Source organism: Heptranchias perlo, chromosome 9, assembly GCF_035084215.1.
Source record: "Heptranchias perlo isolate sHepPer1 chromosome 9, sHepPer1.hap1, whole genome shotgun sequence".
NCBI lineage: Eukaryota > Metazoa > Chordata > Chondrichthyes > Hexanchiformes > Hexanchidae > Heptranchias > Heptranchias perlo.
In genome coordinates this window covers 27,314,261-27,339,474 of record NC_090333.1, presented here as the reverse complement: position 1 = coordinate 27,339,474, position 25,214 = coordinate 27,314,261, and the positions used below count along the sequence as shown (strand labels likewise).

The 25,214-nt window shown below is 42.8% G+C and overlaps 1 protein-coding gene across 2 annotated transcripts in view; it reads left to right on the top strand.

Moving 5' to 3' along the window:
- usp24 (ubiquitin specific peptidase 24) overlaps positions 1-25,214 on the top strand; it is a 186,044-nt gene that overhangs the window by 126,523 nt on the left and 34,307 nt on the right. For both annotated transcript variants that reach the window (XM_067990069.1, XM_067990068.1), the window contains exons 43-51: positions 6,483-6,611; positions 9,159-9,257; positions 9,346-9,428; positions 13,519-13,660; positions 15,906-16,025; positions 17,370-17,590; positions 17,779-17,903; positions 19,694-19,835; positions 20,622-20,772. In XM_067990069.1, the coding sequence (XP_067846170.1) occupies positions 6,483-6,611; positions 9,159-9,257; positions 9,346-9,428; positions 13,519-13,660; positions 15,906-16,025; positions 17,370-17,590; positions 17,779-17,903; positions 19,694-19,835; positions 20,622-20,772 (1,212 nt within the window). The remainder of the gene's footprint in view (positions 1-6,482; positions 6,612-9,158; positions 9,258-9,345; positions 9,429-13,518; positions 13,661-15,905; positions 16,026-17,369; positions 17,591-17,778; positions 17,904-19,693; positions 19,836-20,621; positions 20,773-25,214) is intronic.

Here is a 25,214-nt window from a genome sequence, read left to right as displayed (position 1 = left end):
TCCTCATAGTGATACCCAGGAGCGGGCATTATTGGACACAATGGACAGGATTCACGGAGACATGGCAGTGGTGGTGTCAATATAATGTGTGCTGTTTGTGGCTCTGAAATTCAATGTGGGTAACACCCATGACAAACCCTCAGACACCCTTGTGCACGCCCTTCATGCTGACGAGACGTTTGCCTTACCCTGCCTACTGCACATATGTGATGCATGCCCTGTGGCTGCAGCACAGGTGGTGGCAGGTTGAGTGAGGCTGGCCGTGAGAGAGATGCACGAGAGGGTGAGTATGGGATGGAGCCATGAGATTGTATGAGGATTGGGTCGCGTGTTAGTGGCAGGATGAGTACTGGCGAGGTGAGTAGGTGGAGGTAAGATGAGGATGGGGTGTGAGTGGGCATGAAGGGTGATGTGACAGAATAGTGTTGGCGGTGCCGAAGGAGATTTGGGGTGGGGGCAGTGTTGTGGCAGACGGAGTGTAGGGGAAAGACTTCGTGTTCTCACTGTGGCTGACCTACTGCGGTCATTGCAGCGCCTCCTGCACTGTATGCAGGTGGGCGATATGTTGGTGGCGCAGGTGACCCCCTCTGCCACCTCGAGCCAGGCCTTCTTGGTGGCAGAGGCAGGCCGCTTCCTCCCGCCCGCCGGGGGGAAGATCTGTGTCCTCCCCCTCCTCCTCACCCCATCTGATGATACCTGGGGTGAGGCATCATTAAACTGGGAGCAGCCTTCCCCCTGGGCTGCTCCATGCTGCAATTTGTCCCATTGGTTGCAGCATCTGTCAGTGGAGGACTGCCCCTTTAACAAGAGAGCCTCCAGCTGACAGATCGTACTGCGCATGCGCAGCCCGCCCGACGCGCAGGCCAGCGCCGTGGACCCCGGAGGAGCAGGTAATTGGATCCTATTAGTGGATTGCCTGCTACGATCGCGTGGGCAACCCACTAATTTCGCCGTTCGCGTTTTCGACGCTCCCGGAGGACCACCCGCTGGGAACCTGCAGGCCTGCTAAATTCGAGCCCCATGTCTTTTAAGGAAGGAACGCTGCTATACTTAACCAGTCTGGCCTAAATGTGACTCCAGTCCCACACCAATGCTGTTGAATCATAGAATCATACAGCACAGAAGGAGGCCATTTGGCCCATCATGCCTGGGCTGGCTCTTTGAAAGAGCTATCGAATTAGTCACACTCCCATGCTCTTTCCCCATAGCCCTGTAATTCTTCAAGGATTTATCCAATTCCCTTTTGAAAGTTACTATTGAATCTGCGTCCTCCACCCTTTCGGGCAGTGCATTCCAGATCGTAACAACTCACTTCATAATTTTTTTTCCTCATCTCCCCTCTGGTTCTTTTGCCAGGTGTCTTAAATCTGTGTCCTCTGGTTCACTGACCCTCCTGCCAGTGGATCAGTTTCTCCCTATTTACTCTATCAAAACAGTTCATAATTTTGAACACTTCTATTAAATCATCAACAACAACTTGCATTTATATAGCACCTTTAACACAATAAAACATCCCAAGGCGCTTCGCAGGAGCATTAGCAAACAAAATTTAACACTGAGCCACATAGAGTTATTAGGACAGGTGACCAAAAGCTTAGTCAAAGAGGTAGGTTTTAAGGAGCGTCGTAAAGGAGGAGGTTGGGGGAGAGGTTTAGGGAGGGAATTCCAGAGCTTAGGGCCGAGGCAGCAGAAGGTACTGCCACCAATGGTGGTTGTAGGGCTAGAGGAGGTTATAGAGATAGGGAGAGGCGAGGCCATGGTGGGATTTGAAAACAACGATGAGAATTTTAAAATTGAGGCATTTCCGGACTGGGAGCCAATGTAGGCCACCGAGCACACGGGCAATGGGTGAACGGGACTTGGTGTGAGTTAGGACATGGGCAGCAGAGTTTTAGATGAGCTCAAGTTTATGGAGGGTGGAAGATGGGAGGCCAGCCAGGAGAGCATTGGAATAGTCAAGTCTAGAGGTAACAAAGGCATGGATGAGGGTTTCAGCAGCAGATGAGCTGAGGCAGGGGCGGAGACATAAGAACATAGGAACATGAGTAGGCCATTCAGCTCCTCGTGCCTGCTCCGCCATTTGACAAGATCATGGCTGATCTGTGATCTAACTCCATATACCCGCCTTTGGCCCATATCCCTTAATGTCTTTGATTGCCAAAAAGCTATCTATCTCACATTTAAATTTAGCAATTGAGCTACTATCAATTGCTGTTTGCGGAAGAGAGTTCCAAACTTCTACCACCCTTTGTGTGTAGAAATGTTTTCTAATCTCGCTCCTGAAAGGTCTGGCTCTAATTTTTAGACTGTACCCCCGACTCCTAGAATCCCCAACCAGCGGAAATAGTTTCTCTCTATCCACCCTATCCGTTCCCCTTAATATCTTATAAACTTCGATCAGATCACCCCTTAACCTTCTAAACTCGAGAGAATACAACCCCAATCTCTCCTCGTAACTTAACCCTTGAAGTCCGGGTATCATTCTAGTAAACCTACGCTGCACTCCCTCCAAGGCCAATTTGTCCTCCCGAAGGTGCGGTGCCCAGAACTGCTCACAGTACTCCAGGTGCAGTCCAAGCAGGGTTTTGTATAGCTGCAGCATAACTTCTGCCTCCTTGTACTCCAGTCCTCTAGATATAAAGGCCAGCATTCCATTTGCCGTATTGATTATTTTCTGCACCTGTTCATGACACTTCAATGATCTATGTACCTGAACCCCTAAGTCTCTTTGGACATCCACTGTTTTTAACTTTTTACCATTGAGAAAGTACCCTGTTCTATCCTTTTTTGATCCAAAGTGGATGACCTCACATTTGTCTACATTGAATTCCATCTGCCACAGTTTTGCCCTTTCACCTAATCTATCAATATCCCTTTGTAATTTTATGTTTTCATCTACACTGCTTACAATGCCACCAATCTTTGTGTCATCGGCAAACTTAGATATGAGACTTTGTATGCCTTCATCTAAGTCGTTAATAAATATTGTGAATAATTGAGGCCCCAAACAGATCCCTGCGGGACTCCATTAGTCACATCCTGCCAATGTGAGTACCTACCCATTATCCCTACACTCTGTCGCCTTTCGCTCAGCCAACTTCCTAACCAAGTCCGTACCTATCCCTCAATTCCATGGGCTTCTATCTTAGCTAACAGTCTCTTATGTGGGACCTTATCAAATGCCTTCTGGAAGTCCATATAAATAACATCCATTGACATTCCCCTGTCCACTACTTTAGTCACCTCTTCAAAAAATTCAATCAGGTTTGTCAGGCACAACCTACCTTTCACAAATCCATGCTGGCTCTCTCGGATTAACTGAAAATTCTCGAGGTGTTCAATCACCCCATCCTTAATTATGGACTCCAGCAATTTCCCCACAACAGATGTTAGGCTAACTGGTCTATAATTCCCTGGTTTCCCTCTCTCTCCCTTCTTAAGCGGAGTACAATTTTCCATTCCAGAGGGACAGTTCCTGAATCTAGAGAACTTTGAAAGATTATAGTTAGGGCATCTGCAATGTGTTCATCTACTTCCTTTAAAACCCTGGGATGGAAACCATCTGGTCCTGGGGATTTGTCACTTTTTAGTGCTATTATTTTCTTCATTACTGTTGCTTTATTTGTCCCCAATTCAATATTAGTTTTCTTGGGATTTCCGGCATGCTATCCCCTTTTTCTACTGTAAATACTGACGCAAAGTAATTGTTCAAAACTATCCTGGATACACTCAAGAAATTCACTACCTTTCTAACAGTTGCTGGTCTGCTTTTCCCAATCTATGTGAAGGTTAAAGTCCCCCATTAAGACCACTATGCCTTTCTTACACACTTGTCTAATCTCTGCATTTATACAATCTAGCACTTCAGAGCTGCTGCCAGGGGTCCGATACACAATTCCCACTATAGTCTGAGATCCTTTCCTATTTCTCAATTCAACCCATAAGGTCTCTGTTGGCTGCTTACCTCTCGTTATATCCTCTTTATCATTGAAGTGATTTCATCTCTAATCACTAAGGCTACTCCTCCCCCTCCCCCTCTTCCATTTTCCCTGTCTCTCCTGTAGACCTTATAACCCGGTATATTTAGTTCCCAATCCTGACCATCCTGCAGCCATGTCTCAGTAATAGCTATCATGGGGTCCAATTTGAATTTGAACCTGCAGTTCATTTAATTTTTCCTTATACTCTGTGCATTTGTATATAGAACTCTTAGTTGGGCCACACACTCTAGCCTGACCTTCAGCTTTGATGCTGGGTTAATCGCCTGACACCTTCTAGTTTTCACATTATCTGTAGTGTGTAAAGTACACTTTCTTTCTGCTGCTCTACGCTTTTCCTTTTCACTTGTTCTTGAACAACTGTTTGTACTATTTGTATTGTAAATTTCCCCTGGGTCTTCCCCTCTCTTGCTGCTTTCAACTTTGCCCCCTGCCACTCTAGTTTAAACCTTCCCCAACAGCACTAGCAAACACCCCCGCGAGGACATTGGTCCCGGTCCTGCTCGGATGTAACCCGTTACGCTTGTACAGGTCCCACCTGCCCCAGAACCGGTCCCAATGTCCCAGGAATCTAAATCCCTCCCTCCTACACCATCCCTGCAGCCACGCATTCATCCTGTCTATTCTCCTGTTCCTATACTCACTAGCACGTGGTACTGGTAGTAATCCTGAGATCACTACCTTTGAAGTCCTGCTTTTTAATTTATCTCCTAACTCCTTAAATTCACCTTGCAGGACCTCATCCCTTTTTTTAACCTATGTCGTTGGTACCGATATGGACCGCGACTACTGGCTGTTCACCCTCCCCCTCCAGAATGTCCTGCAGCCGCTCCGCAACATCCTTGACCCTAGCACCAGGGAGGCAACGTACCTTCCTGGAGTCACGTTTGCGGCCACAGAAACGCCTATCTGTTCCCCTTACAATTGAATCCCCTGTCAATATAGCCCTGCCACTCCTCTTCCTCCCCTCCTGTGCAGCTGAGCCTCCCCGGCAGCTGAGCCACCCGTGGTGCCACGAACTTGGTTCTTGATGCTTTCCCCTGATAAGCCATCTCCCCCAACAGCATCCAAAGTGGTATATCTGTTTGAGAGGGAGATGGCCCCAGCGGACCCCTGCTCTACCTGCCTAGTCCTTTTACTCTGTCTGGCGGTCACCCATTTCCTTTCTGTCTGTGTAATCTTTACCTGCGGTGTGACCACCTCACTGAACGTGCTATCCATTATAGTCTCAGCATCACGGTTGCTCCACAGCGAATCCACCCGCAGCTCCAGCTCCGAAATGCAGTTAGCCAGTAGCTGCAGCTGGACACACTTCCTGCGCACGTGGTCGCCAGGGACACTGGTAATGTCCATGACTTCCCACGTAGTGCAGGAGGAGCATATCACAGGTGCGAGCTGTGCTGCCATGACTTGCCTTAGATTTACCCTGCGTTCACCTCTCAGACTCTCCTCCCGCTCTCAGTCTCTCCTTTTATACTATGCTCACCTCTCGGACTCTCCTGCCTCACCTGTGACGTCGCACAGTAGTTTTCTCTTGTTGCAGGTCTGCTGCCGCTTTTATTCCTCACTCTCAAGTCTTCTGCCGCTCAGGTCCGCCGCCGCTCTGCGGTAAAAGTTAGGAAAAGCAAGGCAAAGCAGCACCTCCTTCCCACACTCACCAAACTTGCAGCTGCTTCACTCTGCCCTGCCGCACTCCGTGGACAGGCGATGTTATGGAGATGGAAGTTGGTGGTCTTGGTAATGGAGCGGATACGTGGTCGGAAGCTCATCTCCGGGTCAAATAGGACGCCAAGGTTGGGAACGGTCTGCTTCAGCCTCAGCCAATGGCTTCGGTCGTCTCAATCTTGCCATAACCTCTCCTGCTCCAGGGAGAACAATCCTAGCTTTTCTAGTCCCTGTACATAACTGAAGTCCCTCATCCCTGGTACCATTCTAGTAAATCTCCTCTGCACCCTCTCCAAGGCCTTGACATCCTTCCTAAAGTGCAGTGCCCAGAATTGGGCACAATACTCCAGCTGAGGCCTAACTAGCGATTTTTAAAGGTTTATTTCCTTGCTTGCTTTTGCACTCTCTGCCTCTATTTATAAAGCCAAGGATCCCGTATGCTTTTTTAACAGCCTTATCAACTTTTCCTGCCACCTTCAAAGATTTATGTATGTGAACCCCCAGTTCTCTCTGTTACTGCACTCCCTTTAAAATTGTGCCATTTAGTTTATATTGTCTCTCCTCATTTTTCATTCCAAAATGAATGAGTGACTCAACTGCCTTCTGAAGTGGCTTAGCAAGCCAGGACCACCACCACCTTCTCGGGAGAACTTGAGATGGGCAATAAATGCCGGCCTCGCCAGTGACACCCATATCCTTAGAATGAATTTTAAAAATAATCTATGCTTCAATGGATGTTTTACATTAGTAAACAGAAAAAAATATGCTGTGGGCTTATTTTAGATTTCTCTCACCTTCAGTTTTTCCCCCTTCCCACAGGCAATGCTGTCAGTAGATGACGACGATGATGAGAATCCAGAAGAGAACGTGTTCTATCAGGTTCAGTCCCTCTTCGGGCACCTGATGGAAAGCAAATTGCAATATTACGTCCCAGAGACCTTCTGGAAGGTTAGAAACTTAGATAATATGGTATATTCTTATTTTCAATGTTTAATCAACTGGACATTTCCTTCAGTAAAATACATTTGAAGTATGCTGGACAAATCATTTGAGAAGTTTGTGGTGTTTGAGCAAGAATATCTCATCTTAGTCAGATCAACGAGAAGCCGAGTTTACAAGTTTTGCCCAACATTCTAGATAATACAGTCTAGTCGTCACACACCCTTGAACCCGGCACATGCAGATGCCAAACACTAGGATGGATGTGGGAGTAGTTCTATGTGTCAAACCAGGAAAAGAAAACTGAAATGTTTTGAAAAGCTAAGTAAATATCAAATTTTATGTAACGGAGTAATTACTTAACACTCGGTTAACTTGTGGAATAGACTGTCACCAATTGTACTGAATGTGCACTAGGTTGAAGCAGCAGCGAGTCGAGGAGCATTGATTTGGTACCAAGGCTTGAAGAAAATGCAAATGCTCTGGGCCTTGAATGTGAATTTTAATGATGGGGTAAAGAATATTAATCGGACCGTGAGCTTGTAGGTGATTTATGACCTTTTTAGATTTATACCTGTCAAAACAAATGCAGCTGAAAAGAATTCAGATACAAATGAATTTTTAATTTATATAGTACCTTATCACATCCTCAAGATGTCTGAGTGCTACATAATAAATTACTTACTTTTGAAGGTAGTCCCTATATGTAGTGATCACAACACTCACTCAGTACTGCACTGAAATGTCAGCTAGAATTATGTGATCAAATCTAGATGGACCTGAATCTTGGAATGGGGCTGGATACTCGGCCTTTGCAGGAAAGGGGAAAATATGTTTGGGTCCGTGACATCTCTTCATTCTGATTAGTGAGAGCTTTCAAACTGAGCAGAGGTCAGCGCTATGATTCCACAAACACTGTATGGCTGACATGGAACTCCACTTAAAAGCTTGAATAACTCAATGGACAAGCTAAGATTATTTCTTCCTTACTACTCCTGTTGTATAGACAGTGGTATGCTGAGGTGCAGTCTTACTGGTACAGGCAGCTCCCAGTATCTGCCTCCAGCAACCATTCTTGTGTAAACCTATATAGTATATGTCGGTGGACTGTTTGACCTTGAGAAGACATCACAATCAAATCCAAATCTGTTTCGTCCCTTCATGTCCATGTATTTTCCAGTTGGGATCGCTGGATACATATCAGGAGTGGGATCCTTAGCTGAATTTATTTTCCCCTTCCCCCAGCCCATGCTGCCCTGGCTGGGATCAACTAATTCCACATATCCCAAAGATTGAAACTGCCACAAACACTTGTATGTGGTCTGTGTGGGGCAATGTTTAACCAGCATCGTTTTGTGTAACTGCAACTGCAGCTTGATCTCCATCGTTATCCTCTCCCCTTAATTCTTGTCGAACATCTCTCCTTCATAGTCTGCCTCTGTGCTTACAGGGCTATTTGTGCATCATATAAAATTAGTTTCCTTCCGAAGTCGTCTCTTCTGCCTACTGGGTTAGCTCTGGTCTACCTAGGGCTTGGTCTATGGTTTTGTCTTCATTGGTATGCTTCCCCTCAGTGACATCAATTCGGGAGCATTGGGTCAACTTCCAAACCTATGCTGACACCACTTTGTCTCCAACTGCCCATCCAACACAAAGTTCTGGATGAGCCATAATTTTCTTCAGCTTGATGTCATCAAAACTGAAAGCACCCTCTTCAGCTGCCGCAAAAACTTGTATGCCTCTGACCTTAATTCCATGAAACTCCCCGGCTGCCATCTCAGGCTAAGTCTAGAGGTTCAGTACCTTGATGCACTGCTTAATCGTGATCTCAGCTCATCTCCTCCCCCCGCCCCCCCCCCCCCAATATCTGATCCATTTCCAATATTGTTACTTACCCCACACACTTTTTCCACCTCAACATCTGCTGCCAAAACTTCAGTTTTACCTTTTTCACCTCGACTCAATTTCTTCAGTGTTCTGTTTGTCAGCCACCCTGTTTCCACTCTCCATAAACAACTCATCCCAAATACGGTAACCCACCACTTCCATCCTTAGCAAGCTCTACTGTTTCGCCCGACAAATTGACTTGAAGATTCTTGTCTTTGCCTTCAAATCTCTCCATGACCTTGCCCCACCCTACCACAGTGATCTCCAGCTCTTCTGATGCTCCAATGGATTAAATGGCCTTTTCCCATTTTGTGGCTTGTTGCACCTCCACTATTTCCAACACTGAGTTCTCAATCTCAGCCATGTTGTTGGAAGGTGCATAGTTCTGGCTCGTTAACTCCTCACAGAGGAAAGAAAATTTGAATAAGTCCCAGTTGCAAACCTACCATTAGCTGAGTGCACAGCAGCACAAGGAAAGACCCAAAAACAGTTTACCTATCTGCTGCCTTTGCTGAGTTTAGTTGTGTTTTGAAAAGGAGGAGGAAAATAAATAAATGTACATGTAACTTATAAAATAAACTGTTGCCCAGACAATGTTTTAGCAAATTGCACTGAGAACTTTAGCAAATATTGTGTATTAATTCTTTGGCTACCTACTTATCCTCTCAGATTTTCAAAATGTGGAATAAGGAGCTGTATGTACGTGAGCAGCAAGATGCATATGAGTTTTTTACCAGCCTGATAGACCAACTGGATGAGCACCTCAAGGTAGGCACATGACAACGCTCGGGCATATACAGATTCTCCTGTACATCGTTTTCATGGTACAATTCATGATACCATTGTATTTTGACAGAAACTGGGACGTGAACAGTTTTTTAAGAACACTTTCCAGGGCATCTTCTCTGATCAGAAGATCTGCAAAGATTGTCCTCACAGGTCAGTAGCGTTCCCCCACATAGGTTAACAACCATGTTTTTCAAGAAACAGAAAACTAACCCTAAGATGTGATGAATTGTTGAAGATTTTATGTAGAGAGGAATACTGCAACTTAATCTTTGCAAGCTTTTTGAGAATGGAGGAGGAAGTTGCATTAGTATCATAGTAGGCACAACACAGGAGTCGTCCATTCGGCCCATCGTGCCTGAGCCGGCTCTTTGAAAGAGCTACCCAATTAGTCCCATTCCCCTGCTCTTTCCTCATAGCCCTATAATTTTTTTCCCTTCAAGTATTTATCCAATTCACTTTTGAAAGTTACTATTGAATCTGCCTCCTCCACCACCCTTTCAGGCAGTGCATTCCAGATCATCACAACTCAGTGTTAAAAAAAAAGTTTCCTCATGTCGCCTCTGGCTCTTTTGCCAATCACCTTAAATCTGTGTCCTCTGGTTACCGACCCTTCTGCCACCGGAAACTGTTTCTCCGAGATCATGAGCGGTTTTGAAAGAGTAAATAAGGAGAAACTATTTGCTAAAGTTCTCTATCACCTCTACAAATCTCCCCTCAACCTTCTCTGTTCTAAGGAGAACAACCCCAGCTTTTCCAGTCTCTTCACAAAACTGAAACCCCTCATCCCTGGCAGCATTCAGGTAAATCTCTTCTGCACCCTCTCTAAGTCCTTAACATCCTTCCTAAAGTGTGGTGCCCATAATTGGCCACAGTACTCCAGCTGAGGCCTAACCAGTGTTTTATAAAGGTTTAGCATCACTTCCTTGCTTTTGTATTCTATGCCTCTATTAATAAAGCCCAGGATCCCATGTGCTTTTTCAACTTGTCCTGCCACCTTCAAAGATTTGTGTACGTGCACCCCAGGTCTCCCTGTTCCTGCATCCCCTTGAAAATTGTACCGTTTAGTTTATATTGCCTCTCCTTGTTCTTCCTACCAAAAGTCATCACTTCACGCTTCTCTGTTAAATTTCATCTGCCATGTGTCTGCCCATTTAACCAGTCTGTCTGTCCTCCTGAAGTCTGTTACTATCCTCCACATTATTTACTAAATTTCCAAGTTCTGTGTCATCTACATACTTTGAAATTATACCCTCTATACCCAAGTCCAGCTCATTAATTAAGTGATCCTAATACCAACCCCTGGGGAACACCACTGTATACTTCCCTCCAGTCTGAAAAACAATTGTTCACCACTACTCTCTACTTTGTGTCCCCTAGCCAATTTTGTATCCACGCTGCCACTGTCCCTTTAATCCCATGGGCTTTAATTTTGCTAACAAATCTATTAAGTGGTACTTTATCGAATGCCTTTTGAAAGTCTGTATACACATCAACCACACTACCCTCATCAACCCTCTCCATTACTTCATCTAAGAACTCAATCAAGTTAGTCAAACACGATTTTCCTTTAACAAATCCGTGCTGACTTTCATTTGCCCATACTTTTCCAAATGCCGATTCATTTTGTTCTCATTATTGTCTCTCAAAGTTTCCCTGCCATCAACATTAGGCTGACTGGCCTATAATGGCTGGGTTTATCCCTCTCTCCTTTTTTGTACAGGGATATAACATTTGCAATCCTCCAGTCCTCTGGCACCATCCCCATATCTAAAGAGGATTGGAAGATTGTGGCCAGAGCCTCTCCAATTTCCACCCTTACTTCCCTCCGTAACCTAGGATGCATCCCATCTGGATTGGGTGACTTTTCTACTTTGAGTTCTGCCAATCTTTTAAATACCTCCTTTATCTATTTTTATCCTATCCAATATCGCTACTACCTCCTCCTTTTACTGCTACAATGCAGCATCCTCTTCTCTAGTGATGACGGATGTGAAGTATTCATTTAGTGCCTCAGCCATGCTCTCTGCCTGCACAAGATGATCTTTTTTGTCCCTAATCAGACCCACGCTTCCTTTGACTACCCTTTTACTATTTATATGGTTATAAAAGACTTTTGGGATCCCTTTAATGTTAGCCACTAATCTATTCTGATACACTCTCTTTGCCCCTCTTATTCCCTTTTTTAGGTCTCCTCTGTACTTTTCTGTATTTAGCTTGGTTCTCTACTGTATAATGAACCTTACATTCGTCTTCAGCTTCCCTTTTCTGTTTCATTTTAATCTTTCTATCTTTAGTCATCCAGAGAGCTCTAGCTTTGGATACCCTTCCGTTCCCCCTCGTTAGGGATGCGTCTCCTCCTTGAAGGCCTCCCATCAGTTATTGTTTTGCCTACCAATTCTTGATTCCAATCCACCTGGATAAGACCCCTTTTTAACTCACTGAAATTTGCCCTCGTCCAGTTAAGCATTTTCACATTTGATTGCTCCTTTTCCATAACTGTTCTAAACCTCATGATATTATGATCACTGTTCCCCAAATGCTCCCCCACTGAAACATGCTCCACCTGCCCCATTTCCCCAGAACTAGATCCAGCACTGCTTCCTTCCTCTTTGGGCTGGAATTGCACTGTTCCAGAAAGTTCTCTTCAACACATTTCAGGAATTCCTCCCCCTTTTTGCCCTTTACACTATTACTGTCCCAGTCTATATTGGGATATTTGAAGTCCCCCATTATTACTACTCTATATGGTTCTTGCATCTTTCTGTAATTTGCCTGCAAATTTGCTCCTCTAGCTCCTTCCCACTATTTGGTGGCCCATAGTATACACCCAATAGCGTAATAGCTCCTTCATTGTTCCTTAATTCTAACCAAATAGATTCTGTCTTTGACCCTTCAACTACATCATCCCTTTCAAGTGCTATAATTTATTTTATCAATACTGCCACGAACCATCACCACCGCAGCCCCCCCCACAACCTCCTTTCTTTCCCGAATACCTTGTAGCCAGGAATATTAAGTACCCAATCCTCCCCTTCTTTGCGCCAGGTCTCTGTCATTGCCACTATATCTTAGTCCTATGTGGCGACTTGAGCCTGCAGCTCACCAACCTTATTTGCCACGCTACGTGCATTTGTGCACACATGCTCCAATCTCATCTTAGACTGCCTCACATTTGCCCTTAGTCTAATCCCTCCTATTTCTAAACTATTGTTGTGCTAAAAAAAAATTGTCTAACCCTCCTAGATCATTTCATCATGGGGTAAGCAATATTCTCGTTGGCCTCTGCTAAGCCACTCTAAAGGTAACTGCTAAGTGCCATGGGGAAGGGGGTAATGCTTAACCTTCATTAGACATTTTTAGCCACTCCCTTTGGCCAGCCTGCACACAGCACATCCATAATTAGGAACTCACCTGCTACCAGCCTGAGTATAAAGTCCTGCATGCCTTTTTTATGACTATTTTCTTCATTCCAATACCTTTCTCAGTAGTTGGGGAAGATCTTTGCTGGACTGTAGTATCAAATTGCTTTGTGCCTGCATGGAGTCAATTAGCCACTGGGGTTAAAAAATATTACATCCAAGACACAGCTTGCATTTATGTAATTCCATTAATTTTGTAAGAGGATCCAAAATGTTTCACAAAGATCAAAATGAATACAGAGCAGCAGTAAAAGATGTCATGAACATGAATGAAGAGGTAGATCTGAAGAAGGTGATCACTTTTATGCTCCCGGGTTAACCTCAAAATTAAGATCTGGTTTCCAATTCCTCTTTTCTGTACTGTTTTAGGACAACTTATTTGTATATGGAGGCTGAATGGGGATAAAAATGTTAGATTCACTTCCCTTTTGGCGCAGTTTTCTCATTCTTTCTTTTGAAGGCAATTGAACCTCTCACCTTCGAAGTTCCCTTCCAGCCCTGAGTACCTCTTGATTTTTCTCTAGCCTAGTGCACTTGGAGCTGACCCACCTGTATGAAATCATTCTTCTGGTGCCACTTCCTTCAAAAGAATTGTTGTAAATTGCTAAGTACTCTTAAATCTCAGTGGTTCCCCAACCAGGTGACAACTTTAATTTGTGTACCAAAGGTATGTAGTTAAATTTTATTTAGGGCTTCACTTTAACTATTGGAATAAGATAAATCTTCAGCACTTGTTATCTTCAGAGCTAACAAATGCTAACTAAATATGACAGTTGATGCACTCCATTAAAATTTGAGTTTCTAATCATCTTTCCCTGTAGATATGAGCGTGAGGAAGCATTCATGGCACTGAACCTGGGAGTGACATCATGCCAAAGCCTGGAGATCTCACTGGATCAGTTTGTGAGAGGCGAGGTGCTTGAAGGAGGCAATGCGTACTACTGTGAGAAGTGTAAAGAAAAGGTAAGGTTACTGAAATGCTTAAACTCAACGGAGTTTTTATCACCACTGAGTGCAGCAGTTCACATTGATCAGGAGTTGAATGAGAGACATTCAAACAGATTACCTTGATGAGCACAGGGTCGTGTTATCCAGAGACCTGTTGGTGGACCTTGCACCAAAAACTGTTTTCTGACTTTCTCTAAAACTGAATGTGAGAAAGTCAGCAACAAAGGGCTAGAAGTTCAAATCCAGAGCTGATGAGAACCATATCTGAAGTTTGGGTGCTGGCAGCCTTGTACGTTTCAGCAGTAGAGTTGTATTTGTTTAGTTTAGAAGACCAAAGAGTGTGAGAGAGTACATAAGGCTGGAGGAGGTTGCAGCGATAGGGCAGAGCAAGGCCTTGGACGGATTTGAAGAGGACATGGGGTTCAAATTTTAACATGTTGAGGTAAAGGAGCCCAATATTGTTTTGCAAGAACAGAGTGAAGGGCAAGCAGGGCTTAGTGTGGGACAGGATACAGGAAGCTACGATTTGGACTAGTTGTCATTTGTGGAGGGTGGGAGACCAGCAAGGTGGTCACTGGTCAAATCGAGGCTAGAATTGACAAAAGCATGGATGAGGGGTGGAGGTTGTTGGTGTTTCACAGATGGAAATAGGCAGTCCTGGTGATAGATATAATGTGGGACTTGAAGCTCAACTGTAGGTCAAACAGATTCCAAGACCTGGCAAAATGCAAAAAGGCGAGAACAACAAAAAAAGCAATTTCTGGATATCAGATAAAAATATATAGGTCAGTCTACATCTTAAAGGTAAAGATGATTAGTGTTCAGACATACCTTTTCATCAGATTGTCTGATAAAGTGTCATATACAGAATATTATTTTTTTCAGATTCTCACCAACATGGTTGTGTATATCAGCTTTTTTGTCTTTTTAAGTTTATAAAAGAAAAGTGCCTTCACTGTGGGTCAGAAGTTGAATTAAGTGTGACCGTCTGATATTTAAACATAAGATCAAAAATTAGATTGCTCTATTAGAATTTATTGCTAACCATTTTTATTTATAATTGATGAATTTTTGATATTTTTTGAACAAATGTTAATTGTCATTAGATTGTTTGCTGTGTATCGTTTCAATTGCCATAGATCCACATCATGTAAGATGTTTTGTAGCATAGGATCTCAAGACGTCCGGTCATGTAGTGAGCTACAGAAAAATGACCTAATTTTCCATGATACTTGTTAGTAAAACAATATTAATGCTAAAAGTATCTGAAGTTCAGGAAAGAAATTTTAAAAACAACCAATTGCAATCTTATTGAGGCCTACAGAAGAAAACTTCATTTTGTTGATGTCACTTTCTGGCGATTTCCCCTCACGGTTTCAGCAGTTGAACCACATGTAACAAAATTCTATTTAAAAATTTTTTTTATTGGCATTTATCATTGCATTCTAAATGAGCTTCTGACTCCATATCTTCTCCATCACAAAACCATCTACTTCCACTTGTGTAATATCACCTGCCTTTGCCCTTCCTCAGGCCATCTGCCACTGAAACCCTCATCCATTGTCATCTCCAGACTTGACTCTTCAATGCTCTCCTGGCCGGCTTCGCATTCTTCACCCTCTATAAATTTCAGTTCATCCCAAAACTCTGTTGCCTGTATCCTATCCCGCACCAGGTCCCGCTCACCTATCACCCCATCCTTGCTGATCTACGTTGGTGTCCGGTCTCCCAATGCCTCCAAATTAATATTCTCGTCTTTGTATTTGAATCCCTTCGAGGCCTCGCCCTTCCCTCTCTCTAACCTCCTCTAGCCCCACAACCTCCCCAGAACACTCTGTTACTCCAATTCTGGCCTCTTGTGCATCCCTCCCTCCCTTCACCCACCATTGGCAGCCATGCCTTCAGTTGTCTAGGCTCTACACTCTAGAATTCCTCCATAAACCTCTCCACTTCACTCTTCCTTTTTAAGACCCTCCTTAAAAATCACCTCTTAGATGTTTTCTATGTTAAAGATGTTATATAAATGCAAGTTGTTTTACAGTAAAGATTCCACTATGGTATAAGATTTGCTGAATTATGCAACTGAATCTATATGCACGTTTGAAAGTGGGAGTGGCCATATTTCTGTGTTCCCTTTAACAACTGTCAGCAAGTATATTTAGCAGCTTTTGTAATATAGACTAGAAGATGTTTTTTTTCCCCTCATGTATAGGAGTGCTGTTGCTATGCATATGTTTATTTTTTGTGTTCCTTCTTCCAGAGGACAACTGTGAAGCGAATGTGCATCAAGTCTCTACCCAGTGTGTTAGTCATCCATTTAATGAGATTCGGTTTCGACTGGGAAAGTGGGCGTTCTATCAAGTACGATGAACAAATACGGGTAAATGTGTAGCCTGTATATTGTGCTAACTTCTTAAGGGGATAGAAAATAAAAAAAACAAAATGATTATTCCTCATTCATTCAACTTCCATATACAAATGAGTGTGAGTATGTCATCATCCATATGGACAAAATCATGGGATAATCGACAAAAATGTATTTTTGTCCATATTAAATTACTGATTGGCATTGTTTATTACTAACAGTATGCACAAGTTTAGATCAGTTATTACTAGCTGTTTTCTGCAAGTCGGAGGGAATTTGCATTACTGTTTGGCTTATATCCACATCTCTTGGCAAGGCTGGAGTCGTTCTGGAGGGCCTTGATAGGAATAGTCTGATTGGAGCTATTGTACTTAAATGGGGACCTATCTGGCAGATTATTCAAAGTATTTGGCACAAAGCAGTGAAATTTTCATCTCCTTCAATTCAAAACCTTTTAGGTGAAGTACAATCTGGATAGTGATTCAAGATTAACAGTTTGGGGTGAAGACTTTGATCAGGCCTATGCATAGAGTGCGATCAGTGCTTCTCTGTAGTCATTTTGGTAGACAGCTGTGGCCAGAGGCATTGTGAGCATCTGTTTACATGGTTCAATGTATGTTGAGAAAGAGACCAAAGAGGAGTTTATAATGTTTCTGATATGTTTTGTACCGAGTACTGTTCTTCTATCTGTTCTACACCAAAATAAATTGCCTATCGGTTTATGGCCTGAGTGTTAATCTAATTATATATATTCAATCTGCCAGTCAAAACTGACGAGAATCACATGGTGGCATGTGGTACATTCCAGTGAACCAGCATAAAGTGGCAAGGGTTCTCTGTTCGATCCTTGGGGGTCTCAATCATTTTCCAAGGTATACAAATGCTCTGATTCATAGCAGTCCATTTAAGGGAGTATCTGGTGACATTGAGCCAGAGTGGAATAAGTAACAATACCCCAAAACATAGTCATCTTTTTTTAAAAAAAAATTTTGTACCTGGTCCTGGATGTACAAGCAGTTGTTTCTTCTATGCCTGCTCTTCCCTTCACCGCCCCAACTCGTTCTTTTAAATTGGAAAATAATGTCTGCATCTTCACCCCACAAAAGTTTTTAAAAAAAAACAAATGAAGAGCAGCTTAACAGAATCGCTGCAAGGGAAATTAGCACCACAAAATTGTCTTTGGCTCTATGTATTTTATTCAGAGACGATGAGTTAAGAATTTTATTGCTCACTGTCAATACATTTGTCCACTGTGTTATGCTCATTACTAATAGATTTACTATAGTAATATTTATAATTTGCACAAATGAAGAACTGCTCGACAATCCATCTCTATTTGTTTCCCCATTATCTTACTAGTTTCCTTGGCTTTTAAACATGGAGCCGTATACAGTGTCTGGAATGGCACGGCAAGAACACTCTTCTGAACATGGTGAAAATGGCAAAACAGGTGATCACATGGGTGGAGGATCTCCTAGAAAGAAAGGAGCCCCGACTGAGAACTACGAGCTGGTTGGAGTGATTGTCCATAGTGGCCAGGCACACGCTGGACACTATTACTCATTCATCAAGGACAGGAGGTGAGTGAAAAATATATTATCGTTCAAGAAATTGATTTTTTTTTAATTGCAGTGAACTGTTAATTTGAAAATATAAACATAAAGGAATTTAGCAGGGTTGCACCTGAACAGAGCTGGTGAGTAACTTGCTGCATACTGGGTTAGTTCTGGTTCTGGGCTTACTTAATTACTCCTTTTTGATTTTGCAGGGCTGGTGGCAAAGGGAAATGGTACAAATTCAATGACACAGTGGTGGAAGAGTTTGATCTAAATGATGAGACGTTGGAGTTTGAATGTTTTGGTGGAGAGTACAGACCTAAAGTCTATGATCAATGTAAGTTGGTGTGGAACGCACAAGGTCTTGGAGTTTGTCTCTTTCCTTGAAACCAGCAATTCTGCTGAAAAGAGGCATTTGGCTGACCAATGGTGGGGTTAGAAAGAGATGGTAGGAAAAGCAGTAAAACCCCCTTTGTTTTTCCAGTTTGTTAATGAGGTAGACAACGAGAGGTCCAAAGCATGGAAGGAAATCTGTTTTGACACATTATTAGTGGCACTCTAAATGTTGTTGCAAGATGGAGATGGGATAACACAGGGCCACTGAAGTTCCAGCCTAATTCTATTAATGATGCCTAAAACAAATTAACATCACATTAAATGAAGTAGCACACTGGACCCTATTAAAATCTCCTGAATAAAGTAAATAGGTATATCCCACCGAAGGCAAAGGCACTAAAAGTCAGTTTAAGAGGGTTTGTAAAATCAGCCTAGTCGTGTAAATGTCAAAGCCCCTCTGCTATTTATTGGAAGCATTAATGATTTGAACGTAGCTTTCTGTTACAGGAAGTACTTGGTGTGATCGAGTGGTCAGACATAGTTTGTACATGCATATTCTTTTTCCTATTCATTCTCTTCCTTACTGTGCCCCACACACCTCAGGTATACTGTCATACATAGGTAATCCACCGTCCGTAGGGAAAATTGGAGGGACCAGATCGTGTCGAGAGCTCCCTATTGGCTGATTACGGAACAACATTGCCGTAGACCTGCGAACTGGTTACTTGCAATTTTGCAAGAGGTGGGGAGGGCGGCACAGTAGAAGATAAACAGGAAGAGGAGAAAGTAAATTAACTTAAGGAACCCAGTTTCCCACCTGCTATTTGTCGTCATTAATTGCTTCTGTGATGTTTCAACTATGGAAACATGGGATTCTTTCCTCACTCTGTCTTCCCATCCCTCTGTGCATCTCAAATAAAAATAGAAAAAGATATCTGGTTAAGAGAAGAATGAACAGGATCAAGAATTATCAGGATAAGTTCAGATATCAAGGCAGCATTTGACAGTGTGACACCAAGGATCCCTAGTAAAACTGAAGTCAGTGGGGATCAGGGGACACAAACTCCAGTGGCTGGAGTTGTGGTTGTTGGAGACAAATTATTTCAGCCCCTAGGACGTCACTGCAGGAGTTTCTGGGGGAATTTTTTTAGGCACAACCAGCTTCAGTTGCTTCATCAGTGACATTCCCTCCGTCATAAGGTCAGATGCGGGGCTGCTCACTGATGATTGCACAGTGTTCAGCTCCATTTACAGATAATGAAGTAGTCCGTGCCCGCATGCAGCAAGACCTAGACAACATCCTGGCTTGGGCTGATAAGTGGCAAGTAACATTTGCACCACACAAGTGCCAGGCAATTACCATCTCCAACAAGAGAGAGCCTAACTACTTCTCCTCGGCACTCAATGGCTTAACCATCACCCAGTCCCCCATCGCTGGGACGAGTACCTTCACACAGACTGCAGCGGTTTAAGAGGCCCACCACCACCTCCTCAGGGCAACTAGGGATGGGCAATAAATTCCAGCCTTGCCATCGACACCCACATTTTAAAAAAATATAGAAATGATGAAAACCTCTGGAACTCAACGATGACCTGTTTAGGAGCATTGAATTTTTTACATTCAGAACTCAAGACAAATTTTTGTTAATGACTTGAAATGTTTACGTTTTTAAAAAATAAGATAGCATTTTTAATGGGTTTTAAGTTGCACCCTAAAAGTGAACTATCATACAAGATTAAATTAATGAAACAAATTGTTAATCAAGATTGAATTTAAAATATTTTTTTAAGCAAACCCCTATCCTGAAGTCCGCCGCCGATACTGGAATGCCTACATGCTGTTTTACCAACGAATGTTGGACCAGAACTCTCCAGTTTTACCAAAGAAAAGCCGAGTTAGTGTTGTTCGGCAGGAGGCAGAGGATCTATCCTTGTAAGTAAAGTCTTATTGAAAACTCCACAAATCATGTCAGTGGTCATATTGAGATTGCTGCTGTAACTCAGAACCTAATCACCACCCGACCTTTGGTATTTCATTTGTGTTTTTTCCCCTTTTGAAAGGGTGCCAGTACCACACCCAAGTAGCCATTCTTGTACAAAATTAAGTTCCTCTGCAAAATAGTATGAATTCTATTTATTGTCATTATTCCCTGTTGGTACTTCACTCTTTTTAATGGTGAGCAGCATTTTCATTATGAATCTGATAAGTGAGCTGATTGAAAAATCAAGGATGACTTTGTAGAATAAAAGCAGAAAATGCTGTAAACATTCGGCATCAGTGGAGAGAGAAACAGAATTAACGTATCAGGTCGATGACCTTTCATCAGTTCTGATGAAACTCAGTTCTGACAAAAGGTCATCGACCTGAAATGTTAACTGTTTCTCTCCCCACAAATACTGCCTGACCTGAGAGTTTCCAGCATTTTCTGTTTATATTTCAGATTACCAGCATCTACAGTATTTGGGGTTTTTTATTATGACTGTAGACTTTCCAAAGGGTGCTTTTTCAGTGGATTTTATTTTCCTAAATGACCTTGTAAATTGTGTATCCTGAGTACGAGCACACCAGATTAAACTTTTTGCTTGTAGTCTGTTTTCTTCTGAAGTTTAACAAAATAATTATACACTTTCTTGCAAAATTGGGAATGCTGTTGGAGTTTAACCTTGCCTCTTGTGGTTTTTTGTATATCTGAAAAAAAAATGTTGTTGCTTTCGTTAGGTCAGCTCCCTCTTCACCTGAGATTTCACCTCAGTCATCACCTCGTCCTCATAGGCCAAACAATGACCGCCTTTCCCTGTTGACTAAGCTGGTAAGGAAGGGAGAAAAGAAGGGACTCTTCGTGGAAAAATTGCCAGCCAGAATTTACCAGGTAAGAAGGAGCTAATCACTGAAGCAGTCTTAATATCCAACTGAAGAGAAAGATCATAAAGTGTTTATTCAGCTAAGTACACATTGAAGGAGGTTAGGAAATAATTAATTGCTGTCATGTTTTTGGGTTTTTCTTGGGTTCACCGTTATCAGCCACTCCTATAAGCAGCCCCCACGTCTCCTTTGCTGCCCAGTATCTAGGTAAACAATAGCAAAACCCACGAATTGCAACAGAGAACACTTAGCTCTGTCACATCAAAGAAAGACTTGCATTTATATAGCGCCTTTTACGACCTCAGGATGTCCCAAAGCACATTATAACCAATTAAATACTTTTAAAAATGTAGTCACTGTTATAGCTGCTAGAATATATATCACACTGCCACGTGATTCTTCGTATCTTTAAAAAGTGGCATAAATATCTGCTCTATCAGGCCAAGACTCCGATAGTAAACCACTGTTAATTTAAATAAAATATGTAAATAATCAACATAGGGTATAAAACGTACATTTTGCTATTCTTCTTCATACATAAAATAATAAATATGCCTCATGTTTTCTCTGTACATAGATTTTAAAATAGAAGCTCACATCTCACACTGAAACATGCTGCTTTTAAATTGGCCTAGGTTTGCTGCTGGCCAACACAGTCTTAAACCTGGAACCTTTCTGCTGGCTGGAAAGCTGAAACTGACCCTTCACAGCATAAAGTCACCCAGATATATCATTCAACAGATACACTGAAGCAGAAGGCTGCATTTTCCTTATCTGTCCAAATTAAATTTACAGCCATTCTTTGACAATGACATATGATGCTTGCCACGCAACCTGAAATTTGGGACCATTTCACCCAATTAGCACTTTAGACCGCCTATTGTTTTTCTCAACAATTCGCACCTTGTAAAGTTTATTTGCAGCCAGCCTGTCTGGTCTCTGAGGTCCTAGCTGTTCCTTTGAGATGATGTGGAGATGCCGGTGATGGACTGGGGTGGACAAATGTAAGGAGTCTTACAACACCAGGTTATAGTCCAACAGCTTTATTTGAAATCACAAGCTTTCGGAGCTTTCCTCCTTCGTCAGGTGAGTGTAGGATTCCATAAAGGTATAGCATATATAGTCAGAAGAATGCCTGGTGATTACAGATAATCTTTCCAACTGCCTGTTATCACACCTCGGCAGAAATATAATCAAAGCAATCAAAGGAGTTCAGACAGAGAAACATTACATACAAGACTACTGAATACACAAACGGTCAGAACACAAAGCCAGACAGAGAGAGAGACACCCGAAAGGCAGAGAAAGAGAGAGAATGACCAGTTGTATTAAAAACGGATAACTTTTTTTTAGCTGGTGGGGTTACATATAGCGTGACATGAACCCAAGATCCCGGTTGAGGCCGTCCTCATGGGTGCGGAACTTGGCTATCAATTTCTGCTCGACGATTTTGCGTAGTCGTGTGTCTCGAAGGCCGCCTTGGAGAACGCTTTCCCGAAGATCGGAGGCTGAATGTCCTTGACTGCTGAAGTGTTCCCCGACAGGGAGGGAACCCTCCTGTCTGGCGATTGTTGCGCGGTGTCCGTTGATCTGTTGTCGCAGTGTCTGCATGGTCTCACCGATGTACCATGCCCCGGGGCATCCTTTCCTGCAACGTATGAGGTAGACAACTTTGGCCGAGTCGCAGGATTATGAACCATGCACCTGGTGGGTGGTGTCCTCTCATGTGATGGTGGTATCTGTGTCGATGATCTGGCATGTCTTGCGGAGGTTGCTGTGGCAGGGTTGTGTGGTGTCATGGACGCTGTTCTCCTGAAAGCTGGGTAATTTGCTGCGAATGATGGTCTGTTTGAGGTTAGGTGGCTGTTTAAAGGCGAGTAGTGGAGGCGTGGGGATGGCCTTAGCGAGGTGTTGGTCGTCATCGATGACATGTTGAAGGCTGCGAAGAACATGGCGTAGTTTCTCCGCTCCGGGGAAGTACTGGATGACGAAGGGTCTGTTGGTTGTGTCCCGTGTTTGTCTTCTGAGGAGGTCTATGCGATTTTTCGCTGTGGCCTGTCGGAACTGTCGATCGACGAGTCGAGCGTCATATCCCGTTCTTACGAGGGCGTCTTTCAGCGTCTGTAGGTGTCCATCGCGTTCCTCCTCGTCTGAGCAGATCCTGTGTATTCGCAGGGCCTGTCCATAGGGGATGGCCTCTTTGACATGGTTAGGGTGGAAGCTGGAAAAGTGGAGCATCGTGAGTTTGTCCGTGGGCTTGCGGTAGAGTGAGGTGCTGAGGTGCCCGTCTTTGATGGAGATTCGTGTGTCCAAGTGTTCCTTTGAGAAATACCCAATGTGATTGTAGGTTTTTAATCCCTCAATCTGCCTTTTTAAAGCAAAAATGAAAATGCTTAAAATTCAACAACGACAAAGAAAAACAATCTTTTTGACAACTGTTCATAACATTTTTCAAGCTATTTGCTACCATTCCATGATACGGTGTGTTGGAGGAATCCTTCACACCGCTGGCTGTCATTAAGGTGGTAGTGGGTGATGAGAAAGTGTACTTTGGACAAAGCACCTACAGAACTGTTGTAAAAAATTAGTTAAAACAGGTGCCCGCTGGGCTCGATGCTTCTGTTTGGTTTTAATTTGGTCTAAACACCAAAGTTAAGTGATGGTGGACACTCTACCTGGTCATTATCAAAAGTAAACAAAATTTGACTGTTTGAGAATATGTCATGGATTGCACTAACCCTGTTATAATGTGTGTAAAAGTCGAAGGATATAAAAGTAATTAAAATGTCTGTGTCTGTTTAGACAAATATGTGAATTGTATTATAAAAGGGACTGAGACCAGAATGTTAGAGTATTCATTTGTAACTCATCAATTGGCGGTTTCACCTACTATGATTGTTTTTTCAGAAAATGCTCTTATTTAAAATCTGTTGCACTTTTATAAAGTGATATCTTTAATGTTGAAAATGTCTTAATTGCTATCTTCCGGACATTTCACAATGTCAGAATATTTTATTTGCTTTGTCCTTCCCCCTCGATGCACAAGTAATATTTGGCACTCACTATGGAAATGAAATTACTGTAGCATTTTTGGCCCGTGTACACACATTTTTCTTGTCCTCGGCACCCGAAACCATTTCTGTAATAAGCCATTGCTCCCTTTGAGCCAAAGTACAACTTAACAGCATAATGTCTGGTAATGCGGCGCATCCAGGAATTGAACAATAACCCATTACTATCTTCAGCTTACTGTGTATAATCACAAGTCCTCTTGCGCTTTTGTGGACTCCAGAAAGTGGTAACAGACCTTGGCTCTGAACTACTGAACAAATTTATTAACAATAAAATAAAGTAATAGTAAAGACAAACAGATTAACAGTTATATACATATAATTATTGCAGCTTAGAATATGGAAAGTAACAGTTGCATCTTCTCTAAAATGCAGTAAAATTGGACCTGATAATGTCCCTTAACAATGACTTTACATAGAGTTTGCTAGGTCACCCCTACCACAGATCTTCATAGCTCCCTTTTTGCGCCTCTGATGACTTAAGAAGGACTGAAAACCTGAGCTCTGACTTCCTGAGGCACCATTTCAAAATCTTTAGAAGTTTGACCAGAACAAACAAAAATGTACATTTGAAACTAAAATAGAAGTGCCACTTAAACATATACTTTAAAAGATGCAAGATCATAGAATGGTTACAGCACAGAGGGAGGCCATTCGGCTCATCGAGCCCGTGCCAGCTCTTTGTAAGAGCAATCTAGTTAATTCCTTATCCCCGTAGCCCTGCAAATTTTTCCCTTCAAGTATTTATCCAATTCCTACTTGAAAGCCACGATTGAATCTGCTTCCACCATCCTTTCAGGCAGTGCATTCCACATCATAACTACTCACTGTGTAAAAAAGTTTTTCCTCATGTCGCCTTTTTTTTTGTTGCCAATTACCTTAAATCTGTGTCCTCTGGTTCTCAACCCATCCGTCAATGGAAACAGTTTCTCTTTATTTACTTTTATTGGAACCTTTCATGATTTTGAACACTTCCATCAAATTTCCTCTTAACCATCTCTGCTCTAAGGAGAATAACCTTAGCTTCTCCAGTCTATCCATGTAACTGAAGTCCCTCATCCCTGGAACCATTCTAGAAAATCTTTTCTGCACCCTCTCCAAGGCCTTCACATCCTTCCCAAAGTGCGGAGCCCAGAATTGGACACACTGCTCCAATTGTGGCCGCAGATGTTTGTATTTGAATTGAATGGCTTGAGCCCTTCCTGAACAAGTTAACTGTCTCAAAACCTTTGGATGAACTGAAATGCTCCCTCATCAAAGAACAGCACTAGCAATAAGCATTAGTTTAATTCAGGAAGGCCCTGATAATACACAGGTGCTTCCATCTGATGTGTATCAGCTAAACTGGTGTATTTCTGTAACTGAATCTGGTTTTAAT